The sequence below is a fragment of the Fundulus heteroclitus genome, chromosome 7 (genome assembly GCF_011125445.2).
Source record: "Fundulus heteroclitus isolate FHET01 chromosome 7, MU-UCD_Fhet_4.1, whole genome shotgun sequence".
Classification (NCBI taxonomy): domain Eukaryota; kingdom Metazoa; phylum Chordata; class Actinopteri; order Cyprinodontiformes; family Fundulidae; genus Fundulus; species Fundulus heteroclitus.
The window spans coordinates 40,140,488-40,156,475 of NC_046367.1; the positions used below are offsets into that span (position 1 = coordinate 40,140,488).

Below are 15,988 nucleotides of genomic sequence, written 5' to 3' on the forward strand. Positions count from 1 at the left end.
GCAACCCTGCAGCAGCTTCCAGTACAACAGGTGGCGCTCACGTGATTGAATCTGGATGCAGCAGGCGACCCCCCGCCGTGCTCCACCCGAGCACTGCTCCTATTGTCAGGGTCTCTATAGGATTTCTGTTTATTTCCCATTCACGTAAAGGACAAACATGTGGGAGCAGAAAAGGTCACTTCTGCGCTTTGATTCTTGTGTCTGACATTCTTTCTTATCAAGGAAAAGGTCTGCTGGAGAAAACGCTGTTCTGCAAAATACCACGCTGTTACCACATCATTGTAAACTTCCCTCTATCTTCTGAAAAGGACAAAACAAGGAAAAGTTAATGCCAGGCTGCTTGCTTCCTTTGTACTATTCAAATCCAACTATTTAATAAATAAAATATTTCAGATGCTCTTTGTGCCATCATCGTAATTCATGAGAATTATACTATATATGCTTAATGAAGAGAAGGCATTAAATTATTTAGGCTCAACGTCTGCTTCCGTCAGATTTAAGTGAAAAAAGTATCATGAGATTCAACGATTAACTGAGCATCATCCCTAGGATCACTCCTGGAAAAAACAAGACTCTTTGTGTGAACACGGTATCAAGGTGGAACAATACTGGTATTGAACTTAGAGAAGCAACTGTAGCCTATCAATCTGGGAAGGGATGAGGTAACTGTCATACTATCTGAAGTCCATCATTCACAAACAGAAAGATCATTCCCAGTCTGAGAGAAATCTAACACAGGGGCCATTTTTTCAGGGATGGTGTTCCCCGCATGTCCAGCCCAAGCATGCAACTCAAAGAGCTGACAAAAAAAGCAAGAGCTCCATCTCAGACTTTACTAGAGTCATATAGCCTGTTGACTGTTAAAGGTTATCAGACAACAATTAGAGAGATGTCTGAATAAGTATGCCCAATTTAACGTGTTGCATTAGAAAGCTTATTCTCTCTAAAAGCAATGTGGCAGCATGGTTTCCACTCTGGATCTGAGTGAAGTGCAATTTATTTGGGCAAATGAAACCAAAGTAGAAATTTTAGACCACAATGTAAAGCACCATGTTTGTAAAATAAGGATAAACCCTTCAACCAATTATCAAGCGTTGTGATGGACAACTGATGATTTGGAGTTATTCTGTAGTCACAGCACATGACATTCTCTCCATAGAAACATAATCTGATGAAAAAAAATGTAGTATTGTGTTGTTTTTTAATATGCTGAGGACCGTGGGGTCTATTTGTTTCCATGTCAACATTTGTGACGACACCAACCAGGCACTGGGCCGCCTACGAGTGTGTACTGCCGGCATCCTCATTGGTCCTCACATACTGTCTGAGACAAACAGGCAGCGCCAGAGAGCATGTAGATAGTCATCAGACAACTGTCCCATGCAGTTTGGACATGCACGTCTGTGAAACGCACATTTAGAACTTCCTTTGTCCCCTATAGTGTGAACTATGGGGGATTTTGGATAGGCTGGTGGTCGATGTTTGGGTCATTCTAAAAGTCTTGTGCATATTTTGCTTTAATAGCTGAAATATGTGCCGGTAGATAGATCAGTGTCCCAGTTACTGACATGAAATGAAATTGTTAAATCTGCCTCTGAAAGTTTAATACAAATTTTTGAGATTTACCGTGGCATCCCTAAAGGAGTGTAAAAGCTCATGAAACGTCAAAACTGGCACACTGACTTTAAGATTGCTTGGGGCACAGTTTATGGCCCCAAGCATGTTTTAAAACAGTATAACCACTATTTAGACATTTGGGACCAGTACAGAAAATAACTTTCAGTAAAGACTCTAAAATCTGACCTGAAGGTTGCTTAGCTTTGGCTTTGCCTCTCGATTAACCCCCACAGAAAATACATAGGTTCTCTGTTCTCAGTGAAGAAAATCTTTGTGTTTGTGCAGCCTGGTAGATGGGGTGTTTAATTTACCAGTGTCAGCTGAACCATATGGTCCTATGGGTATGACAACAACACAAATGCAATGAAACATGGCAGTCGGACCAAATCCCATCCGTACAACCCTACACACATTTGTATTATTCCCTTACAAAACCCTGGCATTAATGGCTTTTATTTTGTCATCCCTTTCTCCTCCTTCTGCAGGAAGTGCCCACGGACCAACAGGATCAACCGGCAGAAGCAGAACAATGTCCACTTCAGTTCTGAGAACACCATGCGCGCCTCCACTCGTCTTATCTGAGCCCAGATTCGCCGGACAGAGCGCCCCCCTCACGCAGCGGCGCGCCGTGGCGTTAGATGTTCCCCTCGTAGGCCAACCCTGACAGTTAGCGTCCGCCTCCCTTCACTTGACTCCCCCTCTCCTACCTACTAACGACCACAGAGGACGGTGGCATTACAAAATCAGAGCTGGCACAGCAGTAAGCAGTGAGACTTGCACGTTGAGATGATGTTCTGATCATCGGACGCCGTCGCTGCCTACCTTCCAGTTGCCGGCGTGTCTCCTTTTTTCTGAGGATTTTTTTTCTGAAAAACTGAACTGGAAGGAAGGAGAGAGGGGGGAGGCGTCCAGGACACTGAATGTGAGTGTGTGAGTGTCTTATTAGATGTGTGCGCTTTGGTAGAGGCCGACTAGCTGGCGTCTGTTCTTTGTAGACGAGGGGTAAAAGCAAACTGGGGGTAGTGCAAAGCAGGGTACCGGGCTTTAATAATCGCAGTGTGTGTTTAGTCTGGGAGGGGGGAGGGAGGGGTTTCGGGGCTACACGTGATGCCTTGCACCTTGTGTTATAGGAGACCTTTGACAGAGGGCACAACGTTATTATAGAGCTCTCTGTTCGGTTGTGACTACGACGTCAGCTACTGTATGTTGAGTTCTATTTCCAATAGTTATTACGACATTGTCTTGATGGGGTCCGTTTTTTCTGTAAATGTAAATAAATAATTTATATCACGAAATCTTAAATGCTGCCTCAGTCTGTTGTGTCTTTGAGTCATGATGTGTACCTCACCCTAACAACATGCACTTGTCATCTCTGTAAAAAGTGCTTCCCTATTGTACTATTACTGTACTGTACTGTATGAGATTTTCTTTTTCATTCTTTTACATCAATTATGATTGCAAAATTATTTCTACTTAGAATTTTTTTATTTACACATGATTCAGAGGTTTACACACATTTCCTATTTGGGAGGAATTGCCTATAAACTGTTTGACATGGGTCATTTTGGAGTCTTCTACAAGTGGAGGAGGTTAAGTATCTTGGTGTCTAGTTCATGAGTGATGGTAGTGTTGGACGAGAGCAACCAAGAACAGCACTTGTGTAAGTAGGGATTATCCATGAGAAAAATACTCAATAGTGGTTGTGAGGATCCAAAGACCCCCATAGCGTAGAGAAAGACCCCGGGGGAAACCAGAACCCCAGTCGCCTGAAAGGACCCCCAGAGCAAAGGTGCCCAAGAGGGATTAACACAGGGAAAGCTGCCTCCCCCCATCCCAGGGAAGAGCAGAGAGGAGCCCCAGGACACCCCCCACCAAACAGCCACAGTGCCGAAGCCCCCTGGAGTTGCTGTGACAAGCCCACTGGCTCCGTCAGCAGCCAGCTATTCCAGAGTAGATCCAGCCATGGGCCCAGAGACCTAAGGCCCTGACAGAGTCACGGGGCCCAGGCCCCGCACAGCAGCCACCAGGAGTGAGTCAGCACACACCCGAGCACCCAGCCACGGACACCGAGGACCACCAATGCAGAATTACTGTAAGAATAGAATAGAATATTATGGCAGCTGCCACTGTCAGATGTAATAAATAAGAACAAACTGAGAAAAATATACAAAACTATAGATGCCACACATATGAAACATGCACATACATTTAAATAGAATTCAGGATTCTGACAGCCCACAGATAAAACCTGTTTCTTAGCCTGTGGGTCCTGCATTCCAGTGACCTAAAACACTCCCTCGAGGGGAGCAGGGTAAATAGTTGATGACCAGGGTGAAATGTGTCTGCAACTCTGTGCTCTGCTCAGGCACCTGACCATATCAAGAGGAGCAGAGGGCTACTAGAGATCTTTTCTGCAGTTCTTGTTACCCTCTGCAGAGCCTTCCTGTTTACAGCAGAGCAGGCAGATATAAACTACAGTGTCACACAGCTCATCAGCCCTGGTTCTATGGTAGCCCGGTTAGAATGACACCAACACTGTCTCCTCAAAATAACTTCTCTGGAGCACTCTCAGGAAATGGAGTCTCTGTCTGATCTTTTTGACCAGGGCTGAGGTATTGACTGTTTAGGTGAGGTGCTCAGAAATGTAGATCCCCAGAACTTAACCTTTCCACACAAGGTCCGTTGATTGTGAATGGAGTCGATTCCCTTCTCTAATTTGTGATGTTCAACTTCAGGTTGTTGATGGAAAATCACTCCTGTACTTCCTCTGTAGGCCAACTTGTATTCCCAAGTAATCAGCCCAACCACAGTGCTGTAATCTGAAAAGTTGATGATGGAGTCCGAGGAATGAATGAGACAACAGTCATATGAACAGAGGCCTACAGGAGGGGGCTCAGCACACCCTGGGGGAGCCAGTGCTGAGCTTCAGGGCTGTCCCACGCTCATAATCTGCAATTGGTTGGTCGGGAACTCTTTGATCCGGCAGCCTGTCGGGAAGGAAAGTCTTGGTCACCAAGCTTCTTCACCAGGATGTTGGGGATAATGATGTAGAATGCCGAGCTGCAAACCACAAACAACATCTTTACATAATTTTCCTGTGGCTCTAGTTGGTTCAGGGTCATGTGGAGAGAGCCAAGGTTGTGAATGAGCAAATGTGTAAACTATCAAATTTAAAAAGCCATGCACAAATTTCTCACTTTTCTGGTATTTAGTAAATAGAAATAGTTTTCACGCTCATCATAATTCAATTCAATTCAATTATTAACATGTCATCTCAAGGCACTTTACAAAGTCAAGTTCAATCATATTATACAGATTGGGTCAGATCATAAGTGATCTTTGTGTGAATAAAAAGCCAAAGAAAAACATCTTCAAACGTTCATATTGGAAGGACTGATACAGATAACAAGAGGTTCTGACTTCTATAAATACCAAGAACTGAGGGCAGAGCCTAGGCCTTTAAGTACAGTCCACATCCTCAGCCGTTTATGAAAATAGTCATTTTCCATTGAGAACCTGGATGTTTCCCACACAGTATAGTAAAATATCATATTTACTTCTAGCTGGTTCCAGCTGTAAATAAATCTTGAGAAAGGTAATCTAGAATGGTGAAATATTAACTTTTGCATTTTCCCCCTTTTAAAAGAGAACTTTTGATTTTTCAAAAACAAGAGTCTAAAACAAAGTATTTTCATACTAACAGAAAATTTAATGAATTTCTGCTTTCATCTGTCCAAATTAAAAGATTTAGTCATCAGAAGTTTAGGTTGTTGATAAACCAAAGTAACGGTGCCTCAGGTAACAGCTTGGATTAAATATGCACTGACTGGGTGTTTCATGGTGTTTGGGGCATGCATATAAAGCACAAAATCTGCACAACTGCTTGATTCACTTTGCTTTATTTCCAGCTCCTAGATGTCTAAAAGGGGCCCAGAACTGAGTAATTACACAATCTGAGACCAAAGCTTTATTCCTTTAGATATATTTTCTAAAACAGGCTCTGAAATTCCATATTTTATCACCTTTAATATTGTTTGCATGAGGATGAATTGAAATTGATGTGGGAAAGAGCAATACGTTTCCAGAAACCTCAACAACAGGTCAGGTTGTTTCCTGTTTTGAAGTGACCATAAAAGTATAATTCTGCCTGTATAGTTAAACCTCCAACTGCTTTACTCATTAGGATAAAACTTTACACATCTTCTCCAGAAACCCAATGTTAGTTGGGAAGCTTTCACACAGACACCAAACACCACTACCACCATGCTAACTTGAACCTAGGTAATTACATAAGAGTAATTCAAATACATAATGTTCACATATTTACATTTAGGTCACTCAAAAAATAGTTTTGACCTAAATGAAAGCATTTTATTTAGGTGGGTATTATTTTCATGATTTTATGCACGCAAACAAGTAATTATTTACGTGCACAGCGAGTGTGTACAATCTTCACTGTTCATTTTCTACCTACTGAGTACTTTGCTCTGTTATAGATAATTTAACTATGATAAGTCTTGGTTTAAAAAGCCTAATTTTGGGAACGTTTCTTCTGTCTAAATTTATTTTTAATAATGGTACCTATCTTTACTTCTTACATTTTATTTAAATACCAGAATTTGCACATAAAGCAAGCTTTACGTATATTGAAACGTGTCAAAGCAACAGGCATCAACCGCCGCTAGATGGTGCTATTGTCCGCGGATCCGTTCACAGGGCAGCGTTCGGCCTAAATGTGTTTCCCGGCGCTTCGAAAACGTCCGAACCATGGTCCGAACATCTTCAGATGCAGCGAATTGGAATACGACCTGAACGGAACCACCTGCGTGGTCTACCATGTGATATATGACGTCACGGCCGCATACGGATATACAGTTGTCGTGGCCGAGTGGTTAAGGCGATGGACTAGAAATCCATTGGGGTCTCCCCGCGCAGGTTCGAATCCTGCCGACAACGATCAATTTTTTTTTTCTTCTACTTTCACATGTAATTGTCGACACGGAAATAACAATATTCCTGCCCTCTGATGATAATAATAATAGTACAGCGTATAATAATTGCAACAATAGTAATATGAATAACTACAGTATGTATCTATATAATATAAAGTGTATGTTTCGGCATTTCAAGTGTTGACCGGTGGATGTAGACCAGTTCTGTGGTAGAGGTTAGACAGTTTCTAAAGTCTGACAGTTTTCTGTATTGTTGAATGAGTCTCCTGTGCTAATTCAAAATACAGCAATCTGCATTTCATTTGAAGTATATTTTCTCTTTCAAAAAACAAAGTAAATGTCATCTTCATATGAGTATATGGAAAAATGTGTTACGTTCACTATAAAATAGGCAAAAACTTCACTTCTCTTTAAAATCCCTGCTTTGATTACACACATCAGTGACAGGGAAACTATATGGAACGATGAAATCGATATTTGAACCTGATCAGTCTCAGTGCTCAGTCTACTCGTTTAATTTTACTTACATTTTCAGTTTTTTTATTAGCATAACTTTAGTTGTGCTCATGGAAATGACAATACTTGGTTTATTTTGGGTTGAATTTCAATTGTTATTTTTTTTTTCATATTCCTTCTAAACTAAATCAAACAGTTTATGTATCTTGATAATGTTTTGTGAAGCTTATTTCCATCCCTGTTTATTTATTTTCTGAAAACACAACCATTGCAATTTGATTTATTTTCCATAACTAATATTATTATTATTATTATTATTATTATTATTATTATTATTATTATTATCATCTAGGGTTGAAATTCCTGTAAAACATCTTGCTTTATTGCAGTTTTTCCACCAAAAATATCTGTTCATGCAATGCACGTCTAGCAGTTTGGATATTTAATCACAATGGTACATGAAGTCATGGTTCAGTAGGCAGTTTGATTTTAAAATCATTGTTCACTGTGTTTTCTGTACATTTAAATGAAAAGAAAGAAACAAATATATATTATTGTTATTATACTGATGCTTTAAAAAATGGCCGGTACAGAACTGACAGGAAGGAGTTTTAACCCCTCAGTTGGCAGGTGTGTGGAGATAAAGTAAAACCAGTATCTGAGGGTGTTTTGACCAAACCACAGGGCTAATTATCACATTATCTACATAGCGCGCCTAGGAGCACATTACTTGTTGCTCCTACGAACAGTTGGCACGCACAGCTTTGTTGGACATGTGATGTAGAGACACAAACGCGCTCAGTTTTCTGCTGTTTCTATACCGGAACAATATCAGAAAATGTGACTTCTTTTCCAGGGTTTCTCTGTTCTCCAGGTACTTATCAGGCCGCGCTGCCATCCAGAAGCGTCTGTTTTTCTTTCTTTTCAGCAACAGAAACTATGATCTCACTGGAGATCTATGCACTTACTCTGCCTTAGGTCACCAAGCAAGGCTCTATTCTGTGCTTTCTACATCAGGAGGCGCTGCTCATGTCACATCTTTGCATTTTTGGAAGTTATTCAGGTAGAAATTAGCTTCTTTTTTTTTCATGCAACGTCTTGTCCCAATCATGCATCCTTTCATATCCACCTCATGGATATTTCATACCTGCTGGTTGAATGCTTTGTCATAATATCCTAACATAATTAATGAGGATATACTCTTTCTGACATGAGCAAACAAGTCTGTTTTTAAGTGATTTAAAATTTTAAAAAAGCAGTTTTTGTTAAAAAAAATTGATTTAAGAAATTAATAATTTCGTTGCAGTTTAAAAAGTTTTGATCAAAATATGTTTTCTGATTGAAATAACTATTTATTTGAATGATAAAAAGTCTGAACTCCAGTCTGCAGGAGCTGCTGCACGTTTTCCCGTGAAACGATGAGATTATTAGCTAATTAGTGACGTTGGTGGATTAACCTGTTTATATTACCCGCAGCTTGTGATAAAAACCACAGGGACGTTACGTTTCTCCAGCTGGACGCTGCATTGAAGGAATTTAATCATTTCAGAAATGAGCTGCTTACCTCCAAGTTCTCTCGCTGCTAAACTAGCTGCGTTTCAGGAACATTTCCGGTTGGGATTATCAAAATAATAGCACTTCCGGTTCCCTTTAGTCAAACGTTTAACACTTTATTTCCGTCCTACAATTTGCCTCGTTCATTATGTCGTAATTTATCTTCAAATTTAACATCTTAACTGTTTATAATTGCGAACAACGGTTTTAAATGTGGATTTAGAAAATTGTTTTCTAATATTATTCAAACTAAGAAGAAAAGCTTCAGAAAGAATATCTGAAGGGGAGGACAAAATGAAGAGTAAACAGCTGATAACTTAGACATTCCCTAAACAAAAAGCCAGAAGCTCCACATTAACAGGTTTTATTCCATTATTTAGAACACAACTTCATATTTCTAACGGCTTAAATATTACTTGTAAAATTGTTAAAAAATATATATCCACTTTCAGTTGTTTTTTGTTAGTGAATTAGATGTTAAAGTAGTCATTACATAATGATGAAATGTGGTAATTTGGGAGAAAGACTTGAGAATTGACTTGGATTTAGAAAAAAAAATTATGTGTGGAAAAACTCCGATTGATGTATATATTCCACTTGCCTTTGAAATGATTTTATTTTTAACAGGATTTCCTTTTTCCCTGCAGATTACAGCCAGTCTCAAAACATTTGACACTGCTGACTGTTTCAGTTTCTGGTTAGAATGGAAGATCAAAGACTTTTTTTTAGTCTGCAAACAAAAGGCAAAAAAAAAAAAAAAGGAAAGCAATTCTCCTGTTGACCCTGTGGCCTTCACCAGCAGCATTTACTGGATTCTTACATCTGAAATGGAAGCAGACGCCCAGACATCTGCAGACCGAGCCCACCAGTTTTTACCGAAACCAGCAGGAGAAGAACGGAAACTGTCAGAGACATGCTGGTTGTGTCTGCCAGGCCACACACACACACACACACGGGGGAGTGTTAGTTGAAATATGAGGGCAAGTTTCCAGTATTTTCATCATTTGGAGGAGGAACAGGGGAGGATGATAAAGGTGGAATTAAGCACCATTAGATCACGCATTCATCCTTTGGCGGTTTTGGTGGAAAAGCCTCGCAGGTTGTTCTTCATCAGGAGTTCACGGGCAGAGATCTCATGGCGAGATTTATGAAGCTCTTCACATGCACGTTTTCATTTTAAGTAGATCAAATAATTTATATACTCACGCAGAGTCTGCGTCGTGTGTTAGAAATTATGTCCAGCTTGAATCATTCCTTTGGAGTGCTTCACTTTTCTTCTGCGGGGGAGCATATCTATACTGCATTTTTTCATCCATAGTCATAGTGTTCATGTGAAGGCTTCACCTGATGAAAAAATGCAACATCCTACACGCTGGAAAACGACATCAAGCCAAATGTAGCTCTGACCAGTGCGAAGAGAATAAAAAAGCTTTTGTGCAGACCCAGCTGTGAAGTTCAAGCAGTCTTTACAGCCGCTGACCTTAGTGTGGAAAACATCACCTCCGTGTCGAGGAGAGATCGCTCATGCAGAGGTGTTTCCACCCGACGTGTGTAGTTATTGCATTTTTATTACATGAACCATTCATATACAACCCATAAACTGGATTGTTGGCTCAGTTTTAATTATCACTACAATTTATCCAGTTGGCATTCCTATTTATTGTGATAGAATCCAGAGAATTATTGTCTTGGTTTACTAATATATGTCTCTGTATGCTTCTGTTAGCCCATCTTTTTTGGTGCTGTCCCCAAGAAACGTCCTTACTAACGCACAAATTAAGGATTATTCTATAAGTGGAGTTGGGTGAAGAAAAACTGAAGAGCTGATCTGTTTTACCTTTAGAAGATCAATCATTCAATTCATTTAAATTTTATTTATATAGCGCCAATTCATGATACATGTCGTCTCAAGACACTTTCCAAAGTCAAATTCAATCAGATCCTCCAGGTTGGTGAGAAAGTTTCCTCTCTAAGGAAACCCAGCAGGTTGCATCAAGTCTCTCCAAGCAGCATTCACTCCTCCTGAAAGAGCGTAGAGCCACAGTGGACAGTCGTCTGCATTGTTGATGGCTTTGCAGCAATCCCTCATACTGAGCATGCATGAAGCGACAGTGGAGAGGAAAACTCCCCTTTAACAGGGAGGAGAACCTCCAGCAGAACCAGAACCAGGCTCAGTGTGAACGCTCATCTGCCTCGACCCACTGGAGGTTGGAGAAGACAGAGGGTTTTGAGTGACCATCAATCATGAATGTCTCTGAAACTGTGAGGGTAAAGCTACACCAACAGCAGAGTCAAGCTCAGTTCCAACTTATTTTCATAGCACTGCAGAGCAAGTCTTGCCTAGTGTATCTTTTGCTCCATTCCTTTTACCGTCACACATATTTACTTTAGTACTACCTCTATAGTCTGAGTTGTTTAGCTTACAAATTCCGTGCTTAACAGCATACAATGTCCTCTGGCTTGTTTGTGCGAATTTACATCTGTAGATCAAAGGTCAGAGGTTTGCTACTCAACACTGCCTCTAGCTGCAGGTGTAGTATTAGTAACTGCTTTAGCAAGCCACACACATTTATAGCCGGTTCGTTTCTGGATTTTCTCAAAGCTGTGTCAGAACTCGGAGGTTCTCCATTCTTCTCTGTTCCTTCAACCGTTTTTAAAACCTGTGTGAACTCGCACTGCATCCAACCCGAGGACATCCAAATGTAGATCATTTACACGCTAGTCGATCAGATAATTTCCTCTGCAGGACCGATCACCTGTGTGGAAGTGAGCGGTGATGTGGAACACAGGGGATCAAGACAATGTCTGTGGAAAAAAAGCAACTCTGCCCGGAGGCGTGGGGCTCTCTGTCAGAGATCTTCACTTTGGGAACCATCGGGGGGGGAACAGCCCAGCGAGCCCTCACACTGGTTCACAATGAACAAACTGCTGCTTCGCCCAGAGGGATCGGCCCATTGGTTCAAAAATGGATGGTGGTGTTCACCTGAAAACAAATGCACTCCTGCCTGCTCAGAGACACACGTGCAGAAACCGTTTCCTCACAGTCTTAGTGAGGGAGTGTCACGCTCATTGCTTCGAAAATCGCACCATTAGTTCCCATACTTATAGCACTGCAAAAGCACATAACAGAAATACAGACACTATTCTGGTGTACAAGGCCACGTTTATGTGAGCGCGTGTCCAACACACGGCGCTCTGTGGAAAAGGGTCATTTAAAGATCCATCACCATCTGTTTTGGTCCCAGCATGCCATTTTCTTCTCTGCAGGAGTCTTTGATTTAGCGACAAAAAGGTGCCTTTACTGGCCTCCCACCGCGCGACCAGACATCCAGCCTGCGCTGCTCATACAAATCAAACACTGCCGGGCATCCATCGTATCATCACAGGTTGGCCCATCTGTCCGCAATTGTTGCAGGTAATCACGAACATCAGGGGGGCCATTTAAGCACTGATCAGGAAATGTGTTTTCTGCAGATATCACAAAACCAGCTTAAATTAAGGATGAAGTAAAAAAGCTAGCAGGCAGAAACATGCCTGTGTCACCTGGTTCACCTCGCATTTTATCTTACTTTGATGTGGTTTTGGATTTAGAAAAAAATGTGTGCTTGTATTTTTATATAAATTAAACATGTTACCAAGCTATTTCTTGGTCTTTAAGACTTCAGCAAACAACAGTTAGAAACATTATAATCAAATATAGAAAATATGGAACAGTGGTGAACATTCCTGGGAGTGGCCAAGCTGCTAAAATTACCCCAAGAGTGCATCAACAACTCACCCAGGAGGTCCCAGAAGAACCCATAACATTCATCTCTGGTTGTTTAGATTGTCAACTTATAAACTAAATAAATTAAGACGGATCAACTTAAGTTAATTACTTGTTACCAATTATAGCAATTAATTTAATTTGGAGCTGCATTCTCTTTTCAGAGCGCCAACACCCGACTCACGTTTGCCAGAAACGTCTCTGTGTTTCCCAGGACTTCTGGGGAAATGTTCTGTGGACCGACGAAGACAAACCAAGAGCATTCTGGAAAGTCTGTTTCCTGTTAAGTTCTGCATTAATATAAAAAGGGTTTTGAAATAATAGGAACGTCAAACATGGTAGTGGTAGTATGATGAGCTGGTGTTGCTTTGCTGCTTCATGACCTGGACAACTTCCCATAACCGATTGAACCACTAATTATTTTCTGCACCTGAAGAAGAATCTCTGTCGGTCACTTCTTGACTTTAACCTGAAATGTACTGTTTAGTGGAATGTTTTGGGTTGTCCAGCAAAAAACAATTACCCAAAGCCCACCGACATGTGCATCTCTGAATAGCTCGATAATATCCAACTTTACCAGTCACCTAGTCAAAGTCTGGACTTTAGTCCAATTGAGATCCTGTATTATGACTTTGAACAGGTCATGCATGCTGTAAAATCCACATGTGGCTGAATTAAAACAATTGTTTAAAACTGAGCAGTCCAAAAATCCTCTACAGTGATGATTTATCGCCAGAATTCACTTGTTGGCAGTTGTTGCTGCCAAGACTGGCGCAACCAGTTTTTAGGTTTAAGGGGTAATTTTCATACAGAGCTGGAGACATGCTAGCCAACCCAGCACCTGGGCACCTGACTCTCTCTACAAGATGTTACTAACTCTCATAAAGTCTCACTCAAAGTATTAAAGTTGCTGTTATACCATCATGAATGTTAACCCCGGGCCAACAAAGAGAAGATCCACAGCCTCCATCCATGGACACGGAGTGTGCAAGAAACAGACAAAATGTCTTCTTAATGAAGAAATTCAATCATTCTACTTAGGTTGCGTTTGGCCTAAGGAAAAACCTGTAAACGATCTAGGAATGCATATTTCAAGTGATATTAAGAGGAACTCGCTGTTGAACATTTCCAAGAAAATGAGCTGTGACTGAGGCCAAACGTTTACATAAAAGCCCCGCCCTGCTGAGGGTTTCTGACGCGGATCAAGGAAGGTTTCCCAGGAGGAAACGCTCAGCTAAGTCCGTCCAGCGTGCCGCGGCATGTCTGCAGAGGGAAGGAGTCTCTGCTGCAACAGTTTCAGCTTCAGCTTTTACCTAGATAGTCTCTATCACTGAACACTGAATCACGGGAGAGTTACGGAAGATTACCAGAATGATCATAATACAGTGGAAAGTTATGTTTCAAGTTATGACGAGCACATGTTATGTGATTGTTTTGCAAACGTGAGATAAAAGAGGAAAATGTGTCAGAGTTAGATCATATTTGCCTTTCTCAGCCTCTAGGTGGCTTTTCTCATGCTGGCTAGCAGAGATGATCCTCCACCAGCTCCCGTGTAAAGCTGGTGATGCATTGTTGTCATGGTAAACTTCATCACATCCAGCCATATGATGTTAAAAAGTGTTTAATTCAATGTTAAATACTACAAAACAGGCAGGGAAAGTTAACATTCCTTTACATACCACTGGGAAACTTTCCTGCATACCAGCAGGAAAACTGAAAAACCTCGGGACTCTCAGGAAAAGGCTGAAAAGAGGGAGGATAAATGGAAAGAAAGTGGGATGCAGGAAAGGACAGCAAAGTGGAGCAAAAAGACCGGATGGGATGGTCGTTCCCTTCACTCCGCATCCCATGGTTGAAAGTGGGAAAAGTCAGGGTTGAGGAACGAGAGGTCGAACCTGTGTGTCAACAAACGTGTGTGTCTCCTGGGGACAGTGGAGACGGACACTAGGGTTCAGACTTGGAGTAGGAAGGACGTTTCTGTTTTGGTAAGTGGACATCTCGCTCTGCCGTTCGACTTTCACAGCTTTGATGCTTATTGAGTGAGAGCCCCGTTGAGGAGGTTGACACAGAGGTATCTGCCGGGAGCGCCGCTGACTGGACGGGCTGTGAAAAGATGGAGCTGTGACAGAAACATGGTAAAGGGTGGCTCTCATGTCAGTGACTGGTGTTCCCTCCTGACACCAGGGCCCAGACCAGACACGACCTGCATTCTGCCAAACCTGGTCTGGATAACGGCTGTTTCTAATTAAAGATTACAATTACCTGCTGAATGGTAGGAAAAAAGTCATAATTGGTATCATGATGTGCTATTAGTCTGTTACACATATCATTGGATAGAAGACATTCTCACGGTGGTTCCAATAACGTTCTCACACTGGAAATAAGCAACTCAGCTCCCCAAATGAACGGTTCTAGCATAAATGATGTAGTTTCAGAACTGCTTACTTTGCAAACATCATTTCCTCAGACAACTCAACTTTTGTTTGATACAGTTAATAAGATTGTTTCTCTTTGAGCTTCTCTCATGCCTGTTCTCAGAGCAATCCCTGCTCCTCTGCTGATCCATCTTCTTCTCTGTCATAGTCTTCCTCCACACGTTTTTAGTACTTTGTTCTAAAAAAAAAACAGGGAACCTTCCTCAGAGCCCTTCGATATTCTCCTTGCTTTGTCTCTGGAAGCTTTTGACCTCCCTGGCTCCTGCGTGGTGGATATGATTAATCCGTCGCTCCAGACCGGCTCTTCCTCTGCCCCTTTGGAACATGCTGCTGTTATTAAGAAACTCACCCTGGACTCCTCACAGCTTCTAAATTACCTTTTTACTTTAAGATCTTGTGGCTGACCAATTCTTTTGTCCCCCCTTTTTTTTCCAGAAACAAAGCATGTTAAATTTTATTGATCTAATATGTGGGGCCCCCCAAGGCTTCCTTTTTTGCTATATATTCACCTTTGAAGAGATTGTCAATGAATTGCATAATGTTTAATCAATTTTATGCAGATGATATTCAGCTGCACTGGAACTCAACATGGTTGTTTTTTTCATTTATGAGTATTTTAAGGCTCTTTTTCTCGCGTAGAAACAAAAAAAAAAAGCCCCTGGCTGCCTTTAGCAGCAGCAAGACTCTTAACCCGAACAAACAGAAGCGTTTCCATCACTCCTGCTTTAATATTCGGCTCATTTTAGATTTCTTTTTAAAATCCTGACTTTAACTTTTTGGGTCAAGTTCCTTCCTTTGTGGCTGAATTGTTCAACTTGAACCCACATGTCCTCAAACCAAGATCTAGTCCTAGTTCTGACTCATTTTAAAAGGAGCTGAAGAAATTCTTATCTAAATGTGCTTTTCTTTAAAATCTTTTTAAGTGATATTTTAATTTTAATGATATTGTTGTTTTCATTTTTAATGATGTTTAACTTTTATGCTCTGTTTGAAAAGCACTTTGTGATTTTATATGTGAAAAATGTTGTGTAAATAAAACCTACGTACTGTTAATGGACCATTAAATTTAGCAGCTGTTTTTGTTCTAGATCTTAAGACTATCTCTGAAAAAAATCTAAAATAATAATAATATGAATTGAAAGAAGTCAATGTTATACATGTGATTGGAACTGTGAGAATTGTCATGTATGATAATAAGTGACTGTTTT

The 15,988-nt window shown here is 41.0% G+C and overlaps 1 protein-coding gene and 1 non-coding gene across 2 annotated transcripts in view; both read left to right on the plus strand.

The window, feature by feature from the left end:
* Positions 1–2,919, plus strand: part of tmeff2a (transmembrane protein with EGF-like and two follistatin-like domains 2a) — a 197,304-nt gene extending 194,385 nt beyond the window's left edge. Inside the window, exon 10 of the mRNA XM_012879613.3 lies at positions 2,103–2,919. Within this exon, the coding sequence (XP_012735067.2) occupies positions 2,103–2,199 (97 nt within the window). The 3' untranslated portion in view covers positions 2,200–2,919. The remainder of the gene's footprint in view (positions 1–2,102) is intronic.
* A 3,572-nt stretch (positions 2,920–6,491) lies between these two features.
* On the plus strand, positions 6,492–6,573 carry trnas-aga. Its single transcript has one exon. It is a non-coding gene; the product is annotated as a tRNA-Ser (tRNA).
* Positions 6,574–15,988: the final 9,415 nt, after the last annotated feature.